Here is a 22,936-nt window from a genome sequence, read left to right on the forward strand (position 1 = left end):
GGAGAGACTGCAGTACCAAGAACTTGGACAAGAGCACGGTCAGCTTCTGCACCTTAGGATGGCTGGACGCATAGAGTTGTCTCTTTGTAATCACCTCCTTCAATGACTGCTGGCGCCATGCGTAGCGAGGAGCAGGAGCATCTGGACAGGGAGATGATGTCAAAGACAAACAGCTCCCTTCGGCAGAGGTGCTGGAGCCTTAACTGGCTGAAATGGCATATGTGCCACTAGGTTCTGCTGCTGCTGTTGCTGCGGTGGAAGGACTGACCTCCACATCTGTTCCACATTTCTCCCAGGCCATTGGATGGTGATGCTGCATGTGTTAACACAGGGCCATGGTGCCAACGTTAGCTCCCTGGCCATGCTTCACTTTCTGCCCGAAATGGAAAACCCCTTTTACTACTCCTACAAGTAGTACAGTGCAGAGCTATTCAAATGGCACACTGAAAAGTGCATCCAGTGCAAATAGCGCCTGATAGAGGGTTTGCCCTTATCAGGGTGGTATTATCTGCTGTAACGCTGCAGGATGAGTTCACCATCACTTAACCAGTCTGGCAGCTTCCACCAAGTCTGGTTGTGGTGGCATTGCTTGCTGGAAAGGTTCGTGACTGCACATTCATGGTGCCTGGATCTATTAGATAAGTGCCCCTAGTTTATCATGCTTCATTTTGATGGTAGGTTTCCTGTTGCCATCCAGTGTAAAATCCACAGGAGACAGAAGTGTGGGGTGGAAATCAATTATGGTAGGAAATGAATAAACCAGTATTCAGACTAAGGGCAGAATCCAACTCATCCACTCATCACTTGGCAGACAGAAGATGGTTCTGAAGTGTTAAAGGCCCAGATGTTACATCTGAACTGTTATTTGAAGTACTAGATGTACATTTTTATTGTAGAATCTTCTTTAAGGCTTTCTTGATGTCCTTATTCCTTAAGCAGTATATAACCGGATTAGTAAAAGGAGTACACACAGTGTAAGCCATGGACAGGATTTTGCGTAGAGCATTAGACTTCTCCCTTTCAGGGGTTGAATAAATAGAGATCAAAGTCCCATAAAATATTGACACCACTATCAGGTGGGAACCGCAGGTGGAGAAGACTTTTTGTCTATGGCTGATGGACTTGATCTTGAGGATTGTGTGGACGATATAAGCATAAGACAGGACCACTAGAAGGAATGGGAACATGATTATCAGGAGGCTCAAGATGGTGGACAGTGACTTGATCTTCAAAGTATTGGAGCAGGAGACTTTCAATATTGGATCATAATCACAGAAGAAGTGATCGATGACATCTGAGCGGCAGAAGTCAAGTTGGGACAAATTAACAGTTACAATTAAAGTTGCAGTAAAACCCAATATCCAGAAAGTTAGGATTAATTTCAGGCAAAAACCAGGATTCATTATAGAACTATAGTGTAAAGGGTGACATATTGCCAGATACCGGTCATAACACATGGCTGTCAACAGGAGACACTCTGAGGTTTCAGAAAAACCGAAGAAGAAAAACTGTGAAATACATTGTGGTATGGACATTAATGAACCATTGTTCAGGACCATATGAAGCATATTTGGGACAATGTCAGAAGATGTCATGATATCTGATATGGTGAGTTGTGCCATGAAGAAGTACATGGGAGACTGGAGGTTCTTACTACAAGCCACCAGGATGAGGACCATGAGGTTCCAACATATGGTTGTGAGATAGATATTGAATAAAACAACAAAAACTACGATTCTGAAGTCATGGAGGCCTGGAAACCCCTGGAGTAGGAACGTGGTCGTATTCATTTTTCCTTATTCCTAAAAAAAAAAAAAATAGGCCAAAAATTAGAAAAACATTATCTGCAGAAATAAAACTACATTTTTGATGTTGATGCTGATAATCAGAACCAACATTAATGTATTTTTACATCAGATTATTCTCTTATGTTTTGGTTGTGGTTCCTTGTTCTTAGGTGGCACCTGACACTTACTTCCAATTCCTCTCCAAGCTGGTAGTCCTCAACTATCTTCTTTCCCACTTCCTATCTCATAACCTTTAACTACCTACTCTATCCTCTGATCCCTATCCTCCATATACTCCCTACTCAATCCAATTTACTTCTCTCATATTTGCTGAGGACTTTGTCCTACAATCCTTGCAACCCATTGAGGCTATTCGAAGCCCGACCGATTTATTTAAGTTCTCCCCCCTAAGTATGTACAGCTCTCAAGTGAGTTGATGTCCCCAAATTATTTCATTAACACAAATACTCAATATACTGCTTGTATAGAAGATCATTTAACAACTATAATTTTAACCAATACATATAAAAACATCCAACTGCTACACAAAAGGCTTAGGATGGAAAGGCATCCGCTATTGTATTTGCAGTCTAGATAGTGATACTCAGGTATGTGGGAAATAGTCACTTTATTATATATAACAATTATATTATAATTGTAGAGAATATATTTGCTAACACTATTCACAAAAAGTTCCCAGTCCTGTCTTACAAATCACAGATCCCTTAACTCCTACTTAAGTTCTAGGAGCTTCATTGACATCTCATATGTTGCTTCATCATATTCCACGCCTGACGCGTTTCCCAGGTGTCCGCACAGACACACATGGCCCCGCTGACAGCAGGAGACCATTTCGTTACAAGTCTTTACCCTTTCTTAGCTTCCCCTAGTAAGTAGCGCTTATTTAATAGGACGCTGGCACGGATATGGCCGCCTGAGCATTTGACTTAGTCCCATCACACCTAATCCCCAACCACTTGGTCCTTATACCAATTCTACCTCACCTCTTTAACTTTTTTCTAACCAATGATATAATTCCATCTGTCCCGCCCATCCTAAAGAAGTCATCTCTGGACCCATCTTCTCTAGTGTATTACCACCATATCTCACTACTTCCATTTGATTCAAAACTCCTCGAATGACTTGTCCACCCGTAACTACCCTCTTACCTCTCCTCCAACTCACTCTTTCACAAATTACCATATGGGTTTACACATGATCCCTTTACCTAGGTACCTCTAACCAAAGTCGCTAGTGACCTAATGAATGCCAAGGCCAAGGACGACTACTCACCTCTCCTCCTTTTTGATGTGTCCTCTGCCTTTCATACTGATGACCATTCTCTCTTGCTACAAATCCTATCATCCTGCGGCATCACTTACCTGACCCTTTCCTGGATCCCCTTGTACCTCTCCAACCACTCTTTTAATGCCACCCCCTCTTCACCACAAGGCTCTGACCTAGTGGCTTTCATTGCCACTCCCAGGCTAGTGGCACTCAGATTTATATGTCTGGAACAGAAATCATCAGTTTGCTGGATAGATTTGCAGAATGTCAGTCATGTCCTCCTCCTTCTTCTCCTTTTACTTAATATGGATGAGGTAGATCTCTGGGAAGATAGAAATCCTTACTCGAGCCAATGGATCTCTCCCACCAGAACTAATGGATTCACACTCTTCCTAGTCCTAAAAGTTTTCTGCTGTCGAGAAACTTTTACCCTGAATTATCTATTGAGGCCCATATCCAGTCCATCACTAAAACCTGCCTACCATAAGAACACGTCTTGCATTTGATCCAACCCAAAGACTACAAACTTGCTCTTCTATGTCCTCATCATCTCCCTCTCAGACTTCTTGAATACTATTCTCTGGGGTCTCCCAGCTAACTCTCTAGTGCCCCTCCAATCCATCCGTAGTGATAACCCTCCATGAAGAATCTACTTACTTAGTATATCCCTGGTATATTCCCCAATTCTAACTCATTCCTAATCCCCTTGATCACCCGTCTCTCCACTGGTTACTCATTGCACGACAAATTCAGTTTAAATTATTAACCAAGAAATACAAAGCTGCCGACATCCTGTCCCATCCATACATCTCCATCCTTGTATATCAACCAACATTGTTCCACATGTGACCTTGTGCTTCGCTTCAAAATGTTACCTAGCTACCGGTATGGAAACCTACAATGTTATACTTAGTGGCCAAAATTTATTAACGTCTTTCCACCAGTTTTCTGTCTGTTTTTGCGCGAGAAAGAACATGGAAACTGCTTTCACATGTATACATCGTCTACGCCATTTTTATGTCACGGCTGCACAGCGTCTGACAGGACTGAAAAAATGTTCACCGGGCACCACAATTCATGAATCGGCCACAAGGGACAATATGGATGCTTCCAAAATAAACCTAGAATTAAAGAACTTCATAAAGATGCTCCATCAGGAGAAGTTGTAATTGTAAATGGTAAAACGATGAATAAAAAAGTAAATCAACGTTTCTACTTACATGATCCTAAATGAACAATCAAAGTGGAGTTAAAGACAATGGAGGGACATGAGATGCTTTACCGTTGGAATCTTATGAGCCGCTCAATGAAGCCTTTGAGATGTCTCCAGAGGTCGGACTTGTAGGTTGTGGGACCCATAGGTGTAATGCTCCATTCACAGACAGAAAACTTTCAACAAGAGAAATAAATAAAATTATTTTCCAATTATTTTTCCAGATTTTCATTGATTCAGTGATTTTATTATGCAAATTCTTTCCAGACAGCATGGGCTATGCAAATCATGATTAGATGATACTTGTGTCTGACGGGTTCTTCTTCTTAATTCTTATTGAAAATGGAGGTTATATCGACAGTATCAAAACAACAACAAAATATAATGGGGCAGATTTAGGTAAAGTGTCCAAAAAAATTGTCTCAAAAAGTTTAGCAGACTGTCTCATACTGCACCTTATCAATCACAATTTGGGATGAGCAGACCAAGTCGGGTTTGGATCGGGCAAGTTCAGCCGAACCTTCAACAAATGTTTGGATTTTGTACCTGAACCCAAATGCTCCGCCAACATCAATCGTGGTTGTGAAATGTCGCTGCTGGGGTAACATCCGTAGGGAGAGGATCCTTAGGAAAATGGCCGACGTCCGGGTTTGCGGACCCTCACCTGCAATCTTCAGCACAGACCCAAATATCACCTCTCATCACAATGTATGTTGTAGGATAACGGATTCCCCATTTATAGAGTAACTTTAGTTAGATTTCCAAAATTCTAAATATTTTGATAATTGTTCTTATTTTTTGCTGCAACAAAACCCCATCCATTTAGGCTACATCACATTGCACAAAGCCAATTCCTGCATCTTAAAAAGTTGTAACATAATCTGAAAAACTCCAAATCCCTCGATGTAGAATTATGATGAATTTTTCCTAGACTTTGATATCCACTAGACTTTGAGGTCCTCTTACCTCTGACGGGGTCCTTGCTGAGATTGGTCCAGCTGGAGGGATAGGATGTCACCTACAGCATAGAGATACAACGGGAAGATTTATCAGAAGTTTCTTAGAGCAGAACTGTTGTAGTTTCCCATGGCAACCAATCAGGGCTCAGATTACATTTTCCTACATCTGTTATAAAACTAAAGCTGAGCTCTGATTGGTTTCCATTAGAACCGTTTTACCTCAGACACTTGATGATAAATGTCACAGTATAAACATTCAGGCATCAGAGAATCAGAAGTCACATTATACGTGGATGTGATGAATGAGGGGGTGACACAAGAGCTTACAGTCTATGAGGATGAGGGGGTGACACAAGAGCTTACAGTCTATGAGGATGAGGGGGTGACACACAAGCTTACAGTCTATGAGGATGAGGGGGTGACACAAGAGCTTACAGTCTATGAGGATGAGGGGGTGACACAAGAGCTTACAGTCTATGATGATGAGGGGGTGACACAAGAGCTTACAGTCTATGAGGATGAGGGGTGATACAAGAGCTTACAGTCTATGAGGATGAGGGAGTGACACAAGAGCTTACAGTCTATGAGGATGAGGGGGGACACAAGATCTTACAGTCTATGAGGATGAGGGGGTGACACAAGAGCTTACAGTCTATGAGGATGAGGGGGTGACACAAGAGCTTACAGTCCATGAGGATGAGGGGGTGACACAAGAGCTTACAGTCTATGAGGATGAGGGGTGACACAAGAGCTTACAGTCTATGAGAATGAGGGGGGACACAAGAGCTTACAGTCTATAAGGATGAGGGGGTGACACAAGAGATTACAGTCTATGAGAATGAGGGGGGACACAAGAGCTTACAGTCTATGAGGATGAGGGGGGACACAAGTGCTTACAGTCTATGAGGATGTGGAGGTGACACAAGAGCTTACAGTCTATAAGGATGAGGGGGACACAAGAGCTTACAGTCTATGAGGATGAGGGGGACACAAGAGCTTACAGTCTATGAGGATGAGGGGGTGACACAAGAGCATACAGTCTATGAGGATGAAGGGGGGACACAAGAGTTTACAGTCTATGAGGATGAAGAGGTGACACAAGAGCTTACAGTCTATGAGGATGAGGGAGGACACAAGAGCTTAGAGTCTATGAGGATGAGGGGGGACACAAGAGCTTACAGTCTATGAGGATCTGTGGGTGACACAGGAGCTTACAGTCTATGAGGATGAGGGGGACACAAGAGCTTACAGTCTATGAGGATGAGGGGGGACACAAGAGCTTACAGTCTATGAGGATGAAGGGTGACACAAGAGCTTACAGTCTATGAGGATGAGGAGGTGACACAAGAGCTTACAGTCTATGAGGATGAGGAGGTGACACAAGAGCTTACAGTCTATGAGGATGAGGGGTGACACAAGAGCTTACAGTCTATGAGGATGAGGGGGTGACACAAGAGCTTACAGTCTATGAGGATGAGGGGGTGACACAAGAGCTTACAGTCTATGAGGATGAGGATTGACACAAGAGCTTACAGTCTATGAGGATGAGAGGGTGACACAAGAGCTTAAAGTCTATGAGGATGAGGGGTGACACAAGAGCTTACAGTCTATGAGGATGAGGGGTGACACAAGAGCTTACAGTCTATGAGGATGATGGGTGACACAAGAGCTTACAGTCTATGAGGATGAGGGGGTGACACAAGAGCTTACAGTCTATGAGGATGAGGGGTAACAGAAGAGCTTACAGTCTATTAGGATGAGGGGGGACACAAGACCTTAAAGTCTATGAGGATGAGGGGGTGACACAAGAGCTTACAGTCTATGAGGATGAGGGGTGACACAAGAGCTTACAGTCTATGAGGATGAGGGGTGACACAAGAGCTTACAGTCTATGAGGATGAGGGGTGACACAAGAGCTTACAGTCTATGAGAATAAGGGGGGACACAAGAGCTTACAGTCTATGAGGATGAGGGGGTGACACAAGAGCTTACAGTCTATGAGAATGAGGGGGGACACAAGAGCTTACAGTCTATGAGGATGAGGGGGGACACAGGAGCTTACAGTCTATGAGGGTGAGGGGGTGACACAAGAGCTTACAGTCTATGAGGATGAGGGGTGGCACAAGAGCTTACAGTCTATGAGGATGAGAGGGTGACACAAGAGCTTACAGTCTATGAGGATGAGGGGTGACACAAGAGCTTACAGTCTATGAGGATGAGGGGGTGACAATAGAGCTTACAGTCTATGAGGATGAGGGGTGACACAAGAGCTTACAGTCTATGAGGATGAGAGGGTGACACAAGAGCTTACAGTCTATGAGGATGAGGGGTAACAGAAGAGCTTACAGTCTATTAGGATGAGGGGGGACACAAGATCTTACAGTCTATGAGGATGAGGGGTTGACACAAGACCTTACAGTCTATGAGGATGAAGAGGTGACACTAGAGCTTACAGTCTATGAGGATGAGAGGGGACACAAGAGCTTACAGTCTATGAGGATGAGGAGGACACAAGAGCTTACAGTCTATTAGGATGAGGGGGTGACACAAGAGCTTACAGTCTATGAGGATGAGGGGGGACACAAGAGCTTACAGTCTATGAGGATGAAGAGGTGACACAAGAGCTTACAGTCTATGAGGATGAGGGGGTGACACAAGAGCTTACAGTCTATGAGGATGAGGATTGACACAAGAGCTTACAGTCTATGAGGATGAGAGGGTGACACAAGAGCTTAGAGTCTATGAGGATGAGGGGTGACACAAGAGCTTACAGTCTATGAGGATGAGGGGGTGACACAAGAGCTTACAGTCTATGAGGATGATGGGTGACACAAGAGCTTACAGTCTATGAGGATGAGGGGGTGACACAAGAGCTTACAGTCTATGAGGATGAGGGGTAACAGAAGAGCTTACAGTCTATAAGGATAAGGGGGGACACAAGACCTTACAGTCTATGAGGATGAGGGGGTGACACAAGAGCTTACAGTCTATGAGGATGAGGGGTGACACAAGACCTTACAGTCTATGAGGATGAGGGGGTGACACAAGAGCTTACAGTCTATGAGGATGAGGGGTGACACAAGAGCTTACAGTCTATGAGGATGAGGGGTGACACAAGAGCTTACAGTCTATGAGGATGAGGGGTGACACAAGAGCTTACAGTCTATGAGAATAAGGGGGGACACAAGAGCTTACAGTCTATAAGGATGAGGGGGTGACACAAGAGCTTACAGTCTATGAGAATGAGGGGGGACACAAGAGCTTACAGTCTATGAGGATGAGGGGGGACACAGGAGCTTACAGTCTATGAGGGTGAGGGGGTGACACAAGAGCTTACAGTCTATGAGGATGAGGGGTGGCACAAGAGCTTACAGTCTATGAGGATGAGAGGGTGACACAAGAGCTTACAGTCTATGAGGATGAGGGGGTGACAATAGAGCTTACAGTCTATGAGGATGAGGGGGTGACAATAGAGCTTACAGTCTATGAGGATGAGGGGTGACACAAGAGCTTACAGTCTATGAGGATGAGAGGGTGACACAAGAGCTTACAGTCTATGAGGATGAGGGGTAACAGAAGAGCTTACAGTCTATTAGGATGAGGGGGGACACAAGACCTTACAGTCTATGAGGATGAGGGGTTGACACAAGACCTTACAGTCTATGAGGATGAAGAGGTGACACTAGAGCTTACAGTCTATGAGGATGAGAGGGGACACAAGAGCTTACAGTCTATGAGGATGAGGAGGACACAAGAGCTTACAGTCTATTAGGATGAGGGGGTGACACAAGAGCTTACAGTCTATGAGGATGAGGGGGGACACAAGAGCTTACAGTCTATGAGGATGAAGAGGTGACACAAGAGCTTACAGTCTATGAGGATGAGGGGGTGACACAAGAGCTTACAGTCTATGAGGATGAGGATTGACACAAGAGCTTACAGTCTATGAGGATGAGAGGGTGACACAAGAGCTTAGAGTCTATGAGGATGAGGGGTGACACAAGAGCTTACAGTCTATGAGGATGAGGGGGTGACACAAGAGCTTACAGTCTATGAGGATGATGGGTGACACAAGAGCTTACAGTCTATGAGGATGAGGGGGTGACACAAGAGCTTACAGTCTATGAGGATGAGGGGTAACAGAAGAGCTTACAGTCTATTAGGATAAGGGGGGACACAAGACCTTACAGTCTATGAGGATGAGGGGGTGACACAAGAGCTTACAGTCTATGAGGGTGAGGGGGTGACACAAGAGCTTACAGTCTATGAAGATGAGGGGTGGCACAAGAGCTTACAGTCTATGAGGATGAGAGGGTGACACAAGAGCTTACAGTCTATGAGGATGAGGGGTGACACAAGAGCTTACAGTCTATGAGGATGAGGGGGTGACAATAGAGCTTACAGTCTATGAGGATGAGGGGTGACACAAGAGCTTACAGTCTATGAGGATGAGAGGGTGACACAAGAGCTTACAGTCTATGAGGATGAGGGGTAACAGAAGAGCTTACAGTCTATTAGGATGAGGGGGGACACAAGACCTTACAGTCTATGAGGATGAGGGGTTGACACAAGACCTTACAGTCTATGAGGATGAAGAGGTGACACTAGAGCTTACAGTCTATGAGGATGAGAGGGGACACAAGAGCTTACAGTCTATGAGGATGAGGAGGACACAAGAGCTTACAGTCTATGAGGATGAGGGGGTGACACAAGGGCTTACAGTCTATGAGGATGAGGGGGGACACAAGAGCTTACAGTCTATGAGGATGAAGAGGTGACACAAGAGCTTACAGTCTATGAGGATGAGGAGGTGACACAAGAGCTTACAGTCTATGAGGATGAGGAGGTGACACAAGAGCTTACAGTATATGAGGATGAAGAGGGGGACACAAGAGCTTACAGTCTATGAGGATGAGGGGGGACACAAGATCTTACAGTCTATGAGGATGAGGGGTTGACACAAGACCTTACAGTCTATGAGGATGAAGAGGTGACACTAGAGCTTACAGTCTATGAGGATGAGAGGGGACACAAGAGCTTACAGTCTATGAGGATGAGGAGGACACAAGAGCTTACAGTCTATTAGGATGAGGGGGTGACACAAGAGCTTACAGTCTATGAGGATGAGGGGGGACACAAGAGCTTACAGTCTATGAGGATGAAGAGGTGACACAAGAGCTTACAGTCTATGAGGATGAGGGGGTGACACAAGAGCTTACAGTCTATGAGGATGAGGATTGACACAAGAGCTTACAGTCTATGAGGATGAGAGGGTGACACAAGAGCTTAGAGTCTATGAGGATGAGGGGTGACACAAGAGCTTACAGTCTATGAGGATGAGGGGGTGACACAAGAGCTTACAGTCTATGAGGATGATGGGTGACACAAGAGCTTACAGTCTATGAGGATGAGGGGGTGACACAAGAGCTTACAGTCTATGAGGATGAGGGGTAACAGAAGAGCTTACAGTCTATTAGGATAAGGGGGGACACAAGACCTTACAGTCTATGAGGATGAGGGGGTGACACAAGAGCTTACAGTCTATGAGGATGAGGGGTGACACAAGACCTTACAGTCTATGAGGATGAGGGGGTGACACAAGAGCTTACAGTCTATGAGGATGAGGGGTGACACAAGAGCTTACAGTCTATGAGGATGAGGGGTGACACAAGAGCTTACAGTCTATGAGGATGAGGGGTGACACAAGAGCTTACAGTCTATGAGAATAAGGGGGGACACAAGAGCTTACAGTCTATAAGGATGAGGGGGTGACACAAGAGCTTACAGTCTATGAGAATGAGGGGGGACACAAGAGCTTACAGTCTATGAGGATGAGGGGGGACACAGGAGCTTACAGTCTATGAGGGTGAGGGGGTGACACAAGAGCTTACAGTCTATGAGGATGAGGGGTGGCACAAGAGCTTACAGTCTATGAGGATGAGAGGGTGACACAAGAGCTTACAGTCTATGAGGATGAGGGGGTGACAATAGAGCTTACAGTCTATGAGGATGAGGGGGTGACAATAGAGCTTACAGTCTATGAGGATGAGGGGTGACACAAGAGCTTACAGTCTATGAGGATGAGAGGGTGACACAAGAGCTTACAGTCTATGAGGATGAGGCGTAACAGAAGAGCTTACAGTCTATTAGGATGAGGGGGGACACAAGACCTTACAGTCTATGAGGATGAGGGGTTGACACAAGACCTTACAGTCTATGAGGATGAAGAGGTGACACTAGAGCTTACAGTCTATGAGGATGAGAGGGGACACAAGAGCTTACAGTCTATGAGGATGAGGAGGACACAAGAGCTTACAGTCTATTAGGATGAGGGGGTGACACAAGAGCTTACAGTCTATGAGGATGAGGGGGGACACAAGAGCTTACAGTCTATGAGGATGAAGAGGTGACACAAGAGCTTACAGTCTATGAGGATGAGGGGGTGACACAAGAGCTTACAGTCTATGAGGATGAGGATTGACACAAGAGCTTACAGTCTATGAGGATGAGAGGGTGACACAAGAGCTTAGAGTCTATGAGGATGAGGGGTGACACAAGAGCTTACAGTCTATGAGGATGAGGGGGTGACACAAGAGCTTACAGTCTATGAGGATGATGGGTGACACAAGAGCTTACAGTCTATGAGGATGAGGGGGTGACACAAGAGCTTACAGTCTATGAGGATGAGGGGTAACAGAAGAGCTTACAGTCTATTAGGATAAGGGGGGACACAAGACCTTACAGTCTATGAGGATGAGGGGGTGACACAAGAGCTTACAGTCTATGAGGATGAGGGGTGACACAAGAGCTTACAGTCTATGAGGATGAGGGGGGACACAGGAGCTTACAGTCTATGAGGGTGAGGGGGTGACACAAGAGCTTACAGTCTATGAAGATGAGGGGTGGCACAAGAGCTTACAGTCTATGAGGATGAGAGGGTGACACAAGAGCTTACAGTCTATGAGGATGAGGGGTGACACAAGAGCTTACAGTCTATGAGGATGAGGGGGTGACAATAGAGCTTACAGTCTATGAGGATGAGGGGTGACACAAGAGCTTACAGTCTATGAGGATGAGAGGGTGACACAAGAGCTTACAGTCTATGAGGATGAGGGGTAACAGAAGAGCTTACAGTCTATTAGGATGAGGGGGGACACAAGACCTTACAGTCTATGAGGATGAGGGGTTGACACAAGACCTTACAGTCTATGAGGATGAAGAGGTGACACTAGAGCTTACAGTCTATGAGGATGAGAGGGGACACAAGAGCTTACAGTCTATGAGGATGAGGAGGACACAAGAGCTTACAGTCTATGAGGATGAGGGGGTGACACAAGGGCTTACAGTCTATGAGGATGAGGGGGGACACAAGAGCTTACAGTCTATGAGGATGAAGAGGTGACACAAGAGCTTACAGTCTATGAGGATGAGGAGGTGACACAAGAGCTTACAGTCTATGAGGATGAGGAGGTGACACAAGAGCTTACAGTATATGAGGATGAAGAGGGGGACACAAGAGCTTAAAGTCTATGAGAATAAGGAAGACACAAGAGCTTACAGTCTATGAGGATGAGGGGGTGACACAAGAGCTTACAGTCTATGAGGATGAGGGGGTGACACAAGAGCTTACAGTCTATGAGGATGAGGGGGTGACACAAGAGCTTACAGTCTATGAGGATGAGGGGTAACACAAGAGCTTACCGTCTATGAGGATGAGGGGTAACACAAGAGCTTACAGTCTATGAGGATGAGGGGTGACACAAGAGCTTACAGTCTATGAGGATGAGGGGGTGACACAAGAGCTTACAGTCTATGAGGATGAGGGGGTGACACAAGAGCTTACAGTCTATGAGGATGAGGGGTAACACAAGAGCTTACCGTCTATGAGGATGAGGGGTAACACAAGAGCTTACAGTCTATGAGGATGAGGGGTGACACAAGAGCTTACAGTCTATGAGGATGAGGGGGTGACACAAGAGCTTACAGTCTATGAGGATGAGGGGTGACACAAGAGCTTACAGTCTATGAGGATGAGGGGTGACACAAGAGCTTACAGTCTATGAGGATGAGGGGGTGACACAAGAGCTTACAGTCTATGAGGATGAGGGGTAACAGAAGAGCTTACAGTCTATTAGGATGAGGGGGGACACAAGACCTTACAGTCTATGAGGATGAGGGGGTGACACAAGAGCTTACAGTCTATGAGGATGAGGGGTGACACAAGGGCTTACAGTCTATGAGGATGAGGGGTGACACAAGAGCTTACAGTCTATGAGGATAAGGGGTGACACAAGAGCTTACAGTCTATGAGAATGAGGGGGGACACAAGAGCTTACAGTCTATAAGGATGAGGGGGTGACACAAGAGCTTACAGTCTATGAGAATGAGGGGGGACACAAGAGCTTACAGTCTATGAGGATGAGGGGGGACACAGGAGCTTACAGTCTATGAGGGTGAGGGGGTGACACAAGAGCTTACAGTCTATGAGGATGAGGGGTGGCACAAGAGCTTACAGTCTATGAGGATGAGAGGGTGACACAAGAGCTTACAGTCTATGAGGATGAGGGGTGACACAAGAGCTTACAGTCTATGAGGATGAGGGGGTGACACAAGAGCTTACAGTCTATGAGGATGAGGGGTGACACAAGAGCTTACAGTCTATGAGGATGAGAGGGTGACACAAGAGCTTACAGTCTATGAGGATGAGGGGTAACAGAAGAGCTTACAGTCTATTAGGATGAGGGGGGACACAAGACCTTACAGTCTATGAGGATGAGGGGTTGACACAAGACCTTACAGTCTATGAGGATGAAGAGGTGACACTAGAGCTTACAGTCTATGAGGATGAGAGGGGACACAAGAGCTTACAGTCTATGAGGATGAGGAGGACACAAGAGCTTACAGTCTATGAGGATGAGGGGGTGACACAAGGGCTTACAGTCTATGAGGATGAGGGGGGACACAAGAGCTTACAGTCTATGAGGATGAAGAGGTGACACAAGAGCTTACAGTCTATGAGGATGAGGGGGTGACACAAGAGCTTACAGTCTATGAGGATGAGGATTGACACAAGAGCTTACAGTCTATGAGGATGAGAGGGTGACACAAGAGCTTAGAGTCTACGAGGATGAGGGGTGACACAAGAGCTTACAGTCTATGAGGATGAGGGGGTGACACAAGAGCTTACAGTCTATGAGGATGAGGGGGTGACACAAGAGCTTACAGTCTATGAGGATGAGGGGTAACAGAAGAGCTTACAGTCTATTAGGATAAGGGGGGACACAAGACCTTACAGTCTATGAGGATGAGGGGGTGACACAAGAGCTTACAGTCTATGAGGATGAGGGGTGACACAAGAGCTTACAGTCTATGAGGATGAGGGGTGACACAAGAGCTTACAGTCTATGAGGATGAGGGGTGACACAAGAGCTTACAGTCTATGAGAATGAGGGGGGACACAAGAGCTTACAGTCTATAAGGATGAGGGGGTGACAAAAGAGCTTACAGTCTATGAGAATGAGGGGGGACACAAGAGCTTACAGTCTATGAGGATGAGGGGGGACACAGGAGCTTACAGTCTATGAGGGTGAGGGGGTGACACAAGAGCTTACAGTCTATGAGGATGAGGGGTGGCACAAGAGCTTACAGTCTATGAGGATGAGAGGGTGACACAAGAGCTTACAGTCTATGAGGATGAGGGGTGACACAAGAGCTTACAGTCTATGAGGATGAGGGGGTGACAATAGAGCTTACAGTCTATGAGGATGAGGGGTGACACAAGAGCTTACAGTCTATGAGGATGAGAGGGTGACACAAGAGCTTACAGTCTATGAGGATGAGGGGTAACAGAAGAGCTTACAGTCTATTAGGATGAGGGGGGACACAAGACCTTACAGTCTATGAGGATGAGGGGTTGACACAAGACCTTACAGTCTATGAGGATGAAGAGGTGACACTAGAGCTTACAGTCTATGAGGATGAGAGGGGACACAAGAGCTTACAGTCTATGAGGATGAGGAGGACACAAGAGCTTACAGTCTATGAGGATGAGGGGGTGACACAAGGGCTTACAGTCTATGAGGATGAGGGGGGACACAAGAGCTTACAGTCTATGAGGATGAAGAGGTGACACAAGAGCTTACAGTCTATGAGGATGAGGAGGTGACACAAGAGCTTACAGTCTATGAGGATGAGGAGGTGACACAAGAGCTTACAGTATATGAGGATGAAGAGGGGGACACAAGAGCTTAAAGTCTATGAGAATGAGGAAGACACAAGAGCTTACAGTCTATGAGGATGAGGGGGTGACACAAGAGCTTACAGTCTATGAGGATGAGGGGGTGACACAAGAGCTTACAGTCTATGAGGATGAGGGGGTGACACAAGAGCTTACCGTCTATGAGGATGAGGGGTAACACAAGAGCTTACAGTCTATGAGGATGAGGGGTGACACAAGAGCTTACAGTCTATGAGGATGAGGGGGTGACACAAGAGCTTACAGTCTATGAGGATGAGGGGGTGACACAAGAGCTTACAGTCTATGAGGATGAGGGGTAACACAAGAGCTTACCGTCTATGAGGATGAGGGGTAACACAAGAGCTTACAGTCTATGAGGATGAGGGGTGACACAAGAGCTTACAGTCTATGAGGATGAGGGGGTGACACAAGAGCTTACAGTCTATGAGGATGAGGGGGTGACAAAAGAGCTTACAGTCTATGAGGATGAGGGGTAACACAAGAGCTTACCGTCTATGAGGATGAGGGGTAACACAAGAGCTTACAGTCTATGAGGATGAGGGGTGACACAAGAGCTTACAGTCTATGAGGATGAGGGGGTGACACAAGAGCTTACAGTCTATGAGGATGAGGGGTGACACAAGAGCTTACAGTCTATGAGGATGAGGGGTGACACAAGAGCTTACAGTCTATGAGGATGAGAGGGTGACACAAGAGCTTAGAGTCTATGAGGATGAGGGGTGACACAAGAGCTTACAGTCTATGAGGATGAGGGGGTGACACAAGAGCTTACAGTCTATGAGGATGATGGGTGACACAAGAGCTTACAGTCTATGAGGATGAGGGGGTGACACAAGAGCTTACAGTCTATGAGGATGAGGGGTAACAGAAGAGCTTCCAGTCTATTAGGATGAGGGGGGACACAAGACCTTACAGTCTATGAGGATGAGGGGGTGACACAAGAGCTTACAGTCTATGAGGATGAGGGGTGACACAAGGGCTTACAGTCTATGAGGATGAGGGGTGACACAAGAGCTTACAGTCTATGAGGATAAGGGGTGACACAAGAGCTTACAGTCTATGAGAATGAGGGGGGACACAAGAGCTTACAGTCTATAAGGATGAGGGGGTGACACAAGAGCTTACAGTCTATGAGAATGAGGGGGGACACAAGAGCTTACAGTCTATGAGGATGAGGGGGGACACAGGAGCTTACAGTCTATGAGGGTGAGGGGGTGACACAAGAGCTTACAGTCTATGAGGATGAGGGGTGGCACAAGAGCTTACAGTCTATGAGGATGAGAGGGTGACACAAGAGCTTACAGTCTATGAGGATGAGGGGTGACACAAGAGCTTACAGTCTATGAGGATGAGGGGGTGACAATAGAGCTTACAGTCTATGAGGATGAGGGGTGACACAAGAGCTTACAGTCTATGAGGATGAGAGGGTGACACAAGAGCTTACAGTCTATGAGGATGAGGGGTAACAGAAGAGCTTACAGTCTATTAGGATGAGGGGGGACACAAGACCTTACAGTCTATGAGGATGAGGGGTTGACACAAGACCTTACAGTCTATGAGGATGAAGAGGTGACACTAGAGCTTACAGTCTATGAGGATGAGAGGGGACACAAGAGCTTACAGTCTATGAGGATGAGGAGGACACAAGAGCTTACAGTCTATGAGGATGAGGGGGTGACACAAGGGCTTACAGTCTATGAGGATGAGGGGGGACACAAGAGCTTACAGTCTATGAGGATGAAGAGGTGACACAAGAGCTTACAGTCTATGAGGATGAGGGGGTGACACAAGAGCTTACAGTCTATGAGGATGAGGATTGACACAAGAGCTTACAGTCTATGAGGATGAGAGGGTGACACAAGAGCTTAGAGTCTACGAGGATGAGGGGTGACACAAGAGCTTACAGTCTATGAGGATGAGGGGGTGACACAAGAGCTTACAGTCTATGAGGATGAGGGGGTGACACAAGAGCTTACAGTCTATGAGGATGAGGGGTAACAGAAGAGCTTACAGTCTATTAGGATAAGGGGGGACACAAGACCTTACAGTCTATGAGGATGAGGGGGTGACACAAGAGCTTACAGTCTATGAGGATGAGGGGTGACACAAGAGCTTACAGTCTATGAGGATGAGGGGTGACACAAGAGCTTACAGTCTATGAGGATGAGGGGTGACACAAGAGCTTACAGTCTATGAGAATGAGGGGGGACACAAGAGCTTACAGTCTATAAGGATGAGGGGGTGACAAAAGAGCTTACAGTCTATGAGAATGAGGGGGGACACAAGAGCTTACAGTCTATGAGGATGAGGGGGGACACAGGAGCTTACAGTCTATGAGGGTGAGGGGGTGACACAAGAGCTTACAGTCTATGAGGATGAGGGGTGGCACAAGAGCTTACAGTCTATGAGGATGAGAGGGTGACACAAGAGCTTACAGTCTATGAGGATGAGGGGTGACACAAGAGCTTACAGTCTATGAGGATGAGGGGGTGACAATAGAGCTTACAGTCTATGAGGATGAGGGGTGACACAAGAGCTTACAGTCTATGAGGATGAGAGGGTGACACAAGAGCTTACAGTCTATGAGGATGAGGGGTAACAGAAGAGCTTACAGTCTATTAGGATGAGGGGGGACACAAGACCTTACAGTCTATGAGGATGAGGGGTTGACACAAGACCTTACAGTCTATGAGGATGAAGAGGTGACACTAGAGCTTACAGTCTATGAGGATGAGAGGGGACACAAGAGCTTACAGTCTATGAGGATGAGGAGGACACAAGAGCTTACAGTCTATGAGGATGAGGGGGTGACACAAGGGCTTACAGTCTATGAGGATGAGGGGGGACACAAGAGCTTACAGTCTATGAGGATGAAGAGGTGACACAAGAGCTTACAGTCTATGAGGATGAGGAGGTGACACAAGAGCTTACAGTCTATGAGGATGAGGAGGTGACACAAGAGCTTACAGTATATGAGGATGAAGAGGGGGACACAAGAGCTTAAAGTCTATGAGAATGAGGAAGACACAAGAGCTTACAGTCTATGAGGATGAGGGGGTGACACAAGAGCTTACAGTCTATGAGGATGAGGGGGTGACACAAGAGCTTACAGTCTATGAGGATGAGGGGGTGACACAAGAGCTTACCGTCTATGAGGATGAGGGGTAACACAAGAGCTTACAGTCTATGAGGATGAGGGGTGACACAAGAGCTTACAGTCTATGAGGATGAGGGGGTGACACAAGAGCTTACAGTCTATGAGGATGAGGGGGTGACACAAGAGCTTACAGTCTATGAGGATGAGGGGTAACACAAGAGCTTACCGTCTATGAGGATGAGGGGTAACACAAGAGCTTACAGTCTATGAGGATGAGGGGTGACACAAGAGCTTACAGTCTATGAGGATGAGGGGGTGACACAAGAGCTTACAGTCTGTGAGGATGAGGGGGTGACACAAGAGCTTACAGTCTATGAGGATGAGGGGTAACACAAGAGCTTACCGTCTATGAGGATGAGGGGTAACACAAGAGCTTACAGTCTATGAGGATGAGGGGTGACACAAGAGCTTACAGTCTATGAGGATGAGGGGGTGACACAAGAGCTTACAGTCTATGAGGATGAGGGGTGACACAAGAGCTTACAGTCTATGAGGATGAGGGGTGACACAAGAGCTTACAGTCTATGAGGATGAGAGGGTGACACAAGAGCTTAGAGTCTATGAGGATGAGGGGTGACACAAGAGCTTACAGTCTATGAGGATGAGGGGGTGACACAAGAGCTTACAGTCTATGAGGATGATGGGTGACACAAGAGCTTACAGTCTATGAGGATGAGGGGGTGACACAAGAGCTTACAGTCTATGAGGATGAGGGGTAACAGAAGAGCTTACAGTCTATTAGGATGAGGGGGGACACAAGACCTTACAGTCTATGAGGATGAGGGGTGACACAAGAGCTTACAGTCTATGAGGATGAGGGGTGACACAAGGGCTTACAGTCTATGAGGATGAGGGGTGACACAAGAGCTTACAGTCTATGAGGATAAGGGGTGACACAAGAGCTTACAGTCTATGAGAATGAGGGGGGACACAAGAGCTTACAGTCTATAAGGATGAGGGGGTGACACAAGAGCTTACAGTCTATGAGAATGAGGGGGGACACAAGAGCTTACAGTCTATGAGGATGAGGGGGGACACAGGAGCTTACAGTCTATGAGGGTGAGGGGGTGACACAAGAGCTTACAGTCTATGAGGATGAGGGGTGGCACAAGAGCTTACAGTCTATGAGGATGAGAGGGTGACACAAGAGCTTACAGTCTATGAGGATGAGGGGTGACACAAGAGCTTACAGTCTATGAGGATGAGGGGGTGACAATAGAGCTTACAGTCTATGAGGATGAGGGGTGACACAAGAGCTTACAGTCTATGAGGATGAGAGGGTGACACAAGAGCTTACAGTCTATGAGGATGAGGGGTAACAGAAGAGCTTACAGTCTATTAGGATGAGGGGGGACACAAGACCTTACAGTCTATGAGGATGAGGGGTTGACACAAGACCTTACAGTCTATGAGGATGAAGAGGTGACACTAGAGCTTACAGTCTATGAGGATGAGAGGGGACACAAGAGCTTACAGTCTATGAGGATGAGGAGGACACAAGAGCTTACAGTCTATGAGGATGAGGGGGTGACACAAGGGCTTACAGTCTATGAGGATGAGGGGGGACACAAGAGCTTACAGTCTATGAGGATGAAGAGGTGACACAAGAGCTTACAGTCTATGAGGATGAGGGGGTGACACAAGAGCTTACAGTCTATGAGGATGAGGATTGACACAAGAGCTTACAGTCTATGAGGATGAGAGGGTGACACAAGAGCTTAGAGTCTACGAGGATGAGGGGTGACACAAGAGCTTACAGTCTATGAGGATGAGGGGGTGACACAAGAGCTTACAGTCTATGAGGATGAGGGGGTGACACAAGAGCTTACAGTCTATGAGGATGAGGGGTAACAGAAGAGCTTACAGTCTATTAGGATAAGGGGGGACACAAGACCTTACAGTCTATGAGGATGAGGGGGTGACACAAGAGCTTACAGTCTATGAGGATGAGGGGTGACACAAGAGCTTACAGTCTATGAGGATGAGGGGTGACACAAGAGCTTACAGTCTATGAGGATGAGGGGTGACACAAGAGCTTACAGTCTATGAGAATGAGGGGGGACACAAGAGCTTACAGTCTATAAGGATGAGGGGGTGACAAAAGAGCTTACAGTCTATGAGAATGAGGGGGGACACAAGAGCTTACAGTCTATGAGGATGAGGGGGGACACAGGAGCTTACAGTCTATGAGGGTGAGGGGGTGACACAAGAGCTTACAGTCTATGAGGATGAGGGGTGGCACAAGAGCTTACAGTCTATGAGGATGAGAGGGTGACACAAGAGCTTACAGTCTATGAGGATGAGGGGTGACACAAGAGCTTACAGTCTATGAGGATGAGGGGGTGACAATAGAGCTTACAGTCTATGAGGATGAGGGGTGACACAAGAGCTTACAGTCTATGAGGATGAGAGGGTGACACAAGAGCTTACAGTCTATGAGGATGAGGGGTAACAGAAGAGCTTACAGTCTATTAGGATGAGGGGGGACACAAGACCTTACAGTCTATGAGGATGAGGGGTTGACACAAGACCTTACAGTCTATGAGGATGAAGAGGTGACACTAGAGCTTACAGTCTATGAGGATGAGAGGGGACACAAGAGCTTACAGTCTATGAGGATGAGGAGGACACAAGAGCTTACAGTCTATGAGGATGAGGGGGTGACACAAGGGCTTACAGTCTATGAGGATGAGGGGGGACACAAGAGCTTACAGTCTATGAGGATGAAGAGGTGACACAAGAGCTTACAGTCTATGAGGATGAGGAGGTGACACAAGAGCTTACAGTCTATGAGGATGAGGAGGTGACACAAGAGCTTACAGTATATGAGGATGAAGAGGGGGACACAAGAGCTTAAAGTCTATGAGAATGAGGAAGACACAAGAGCTTACAGTCTATGAGGATGAGGGGGTGACACAAGAGCTTACAGTCTATGAGGATGAGGGGGTGACACAAGAGCTTACAGTCTATGAGGATGAGGGGGTGACACAAGAGCTTACCGTCTATGAGGATGAGGGGTAACACAAGAGCTTACAGTCTATGAGGATGAGGGGTGACACAAGAGCTTACAGTCTATGAGGATGAGGGGGTGACACAAGAGCTTACAGTCTATGAGGATGAGGGGGTGACACAAGAGCTTACAGTCTATGAGGATGAGGGGTAACACAAGAGCTTACCGTCTATGAGGATGAGGGGTAACACAAGAGCTTACAGTCTATGAGGATGAGGGGGTGACACAAGAGCTTACAGTCTATGAGGATGAGGGGTGACACAAGAGCTTACAGTCTATGAGGATGAGGGGGTGACACAAGAGCTTACAGTCTATGAGGATGAGGGGTGACACAAGAGCTTACAGTCTATGAGGATGAGGGGGTGACACAAGAGCTTACAGTCTATGAGGATGAGGGGTGACACAAGAGCTTACAGTCTATGAGGATGAGGGGGTGACACAAGAGCTTACAGTCTATGAGGATGAGGGGTGACACAAGAGCTTACAGTCTATGAGGATGAGGGGGTGACACAAGAGCTTACAGTCTATGAGGATGAGGGGTGACACAAGAGCTTACAGTCTATGAGGATGAGGGGGTGACACAAGAGCTTACAGTCTATGAGGATGAGGGGTGACACAAGAGCTTACAGTCTATGAGGATGAGGGGTAACACAAGAGCTTACAGTCTATGAGGATGAGGGGTAACACAAGAGCTTACCGTCTATGAGGACGAGGGGTAACACAAGAGCTTACAGTCTATGAGGATGAGGGGTGACACAAGAGCTTACAGTCTATGAGGATGAGGGGGTGACACAAGAGCTTACAGTCTATGAGGATGAGGGGTGACACAAGAGCTTACAGTCTATGAGGATGAGGGGTAACACAAGAGCTTACAGTCTATGAGGATGAGGGGTAACACAAGAGCTTACATAATTATAAGGGAACAGAATTGTAACCAAACTTCAGGGTAAATGTGACTGCAGAGAAGCCTGGAGCTTTGGTATCTGGTGTTTTCCAAAAAACAGATAGGATGAGGACACAGAATGAGTTAGTAAAGAAAGAATTTTATGAGTAAAATAAAATAAGACTTACATCTTTTCTCCTCCTGATATGAACATGTTTCCTGGATCATTGCTACTTCCTCAGACTCTCCGTCCTGTCCAGGATCCTGGTAACCTCTATGATACAGAAGAAGCCTCCAGTATTAGGATGTGACCTGTAAGACCCTACGTGGTGCCGGACACATGAATACTGGACCCAATACTGACACAGGGACCCAGTGCTAC

General features: G+C 46.5%; 1 protein-coding gene and 1 long non-coding RNA gene across 2 annotated transcripts; both read right to left on the minus strand.

Annotated features, from left to right (window-relative positions):
- Positions 1-887: 887 nt before the first annotated feature.
- Positions 888-1,679, minus strand: LOC140128781 (olfactory receptor 1468-like). Its single transcript, XM_072150484.1, has one exon. The coding sequence runs from the start codon at positions 1,677-1,679 to the stop codon at positions 888-890; it is 792 nt and encodes a 263-aa protein (XP_072006585.1).
- Positions 1,680-4,355: 2,676 nt separating this feature from the next.
- LOC140125820 (uncharacterized) lies at positions 4,356-22,936 on the minus strand. The gene is made up of 3 exons (XR_011854739.1): positions 22,743-22,936; positions 5,254-5,305; positions 4,356-4,463 (listed from the first exon to the last, which is right to left on the minus strand). It is a non-coding gene; the product is annotated as an uncharacterized lncRNA (long non-coding RNA).

The sequence above is a fragment of the Engystomops pustulosus genome, chromosome 4 (assembly GCF_040894005.1).
Source record: "Engystomops pustulosus chromosome 4, aEngPut4.maternal, whole genome shotgun sequence".
NCBI lineage: Eukaryota > Metazoa > Chordata > Amphibia > Anura > Leptodactylidae > Engystomops > Engystomops pustulosus.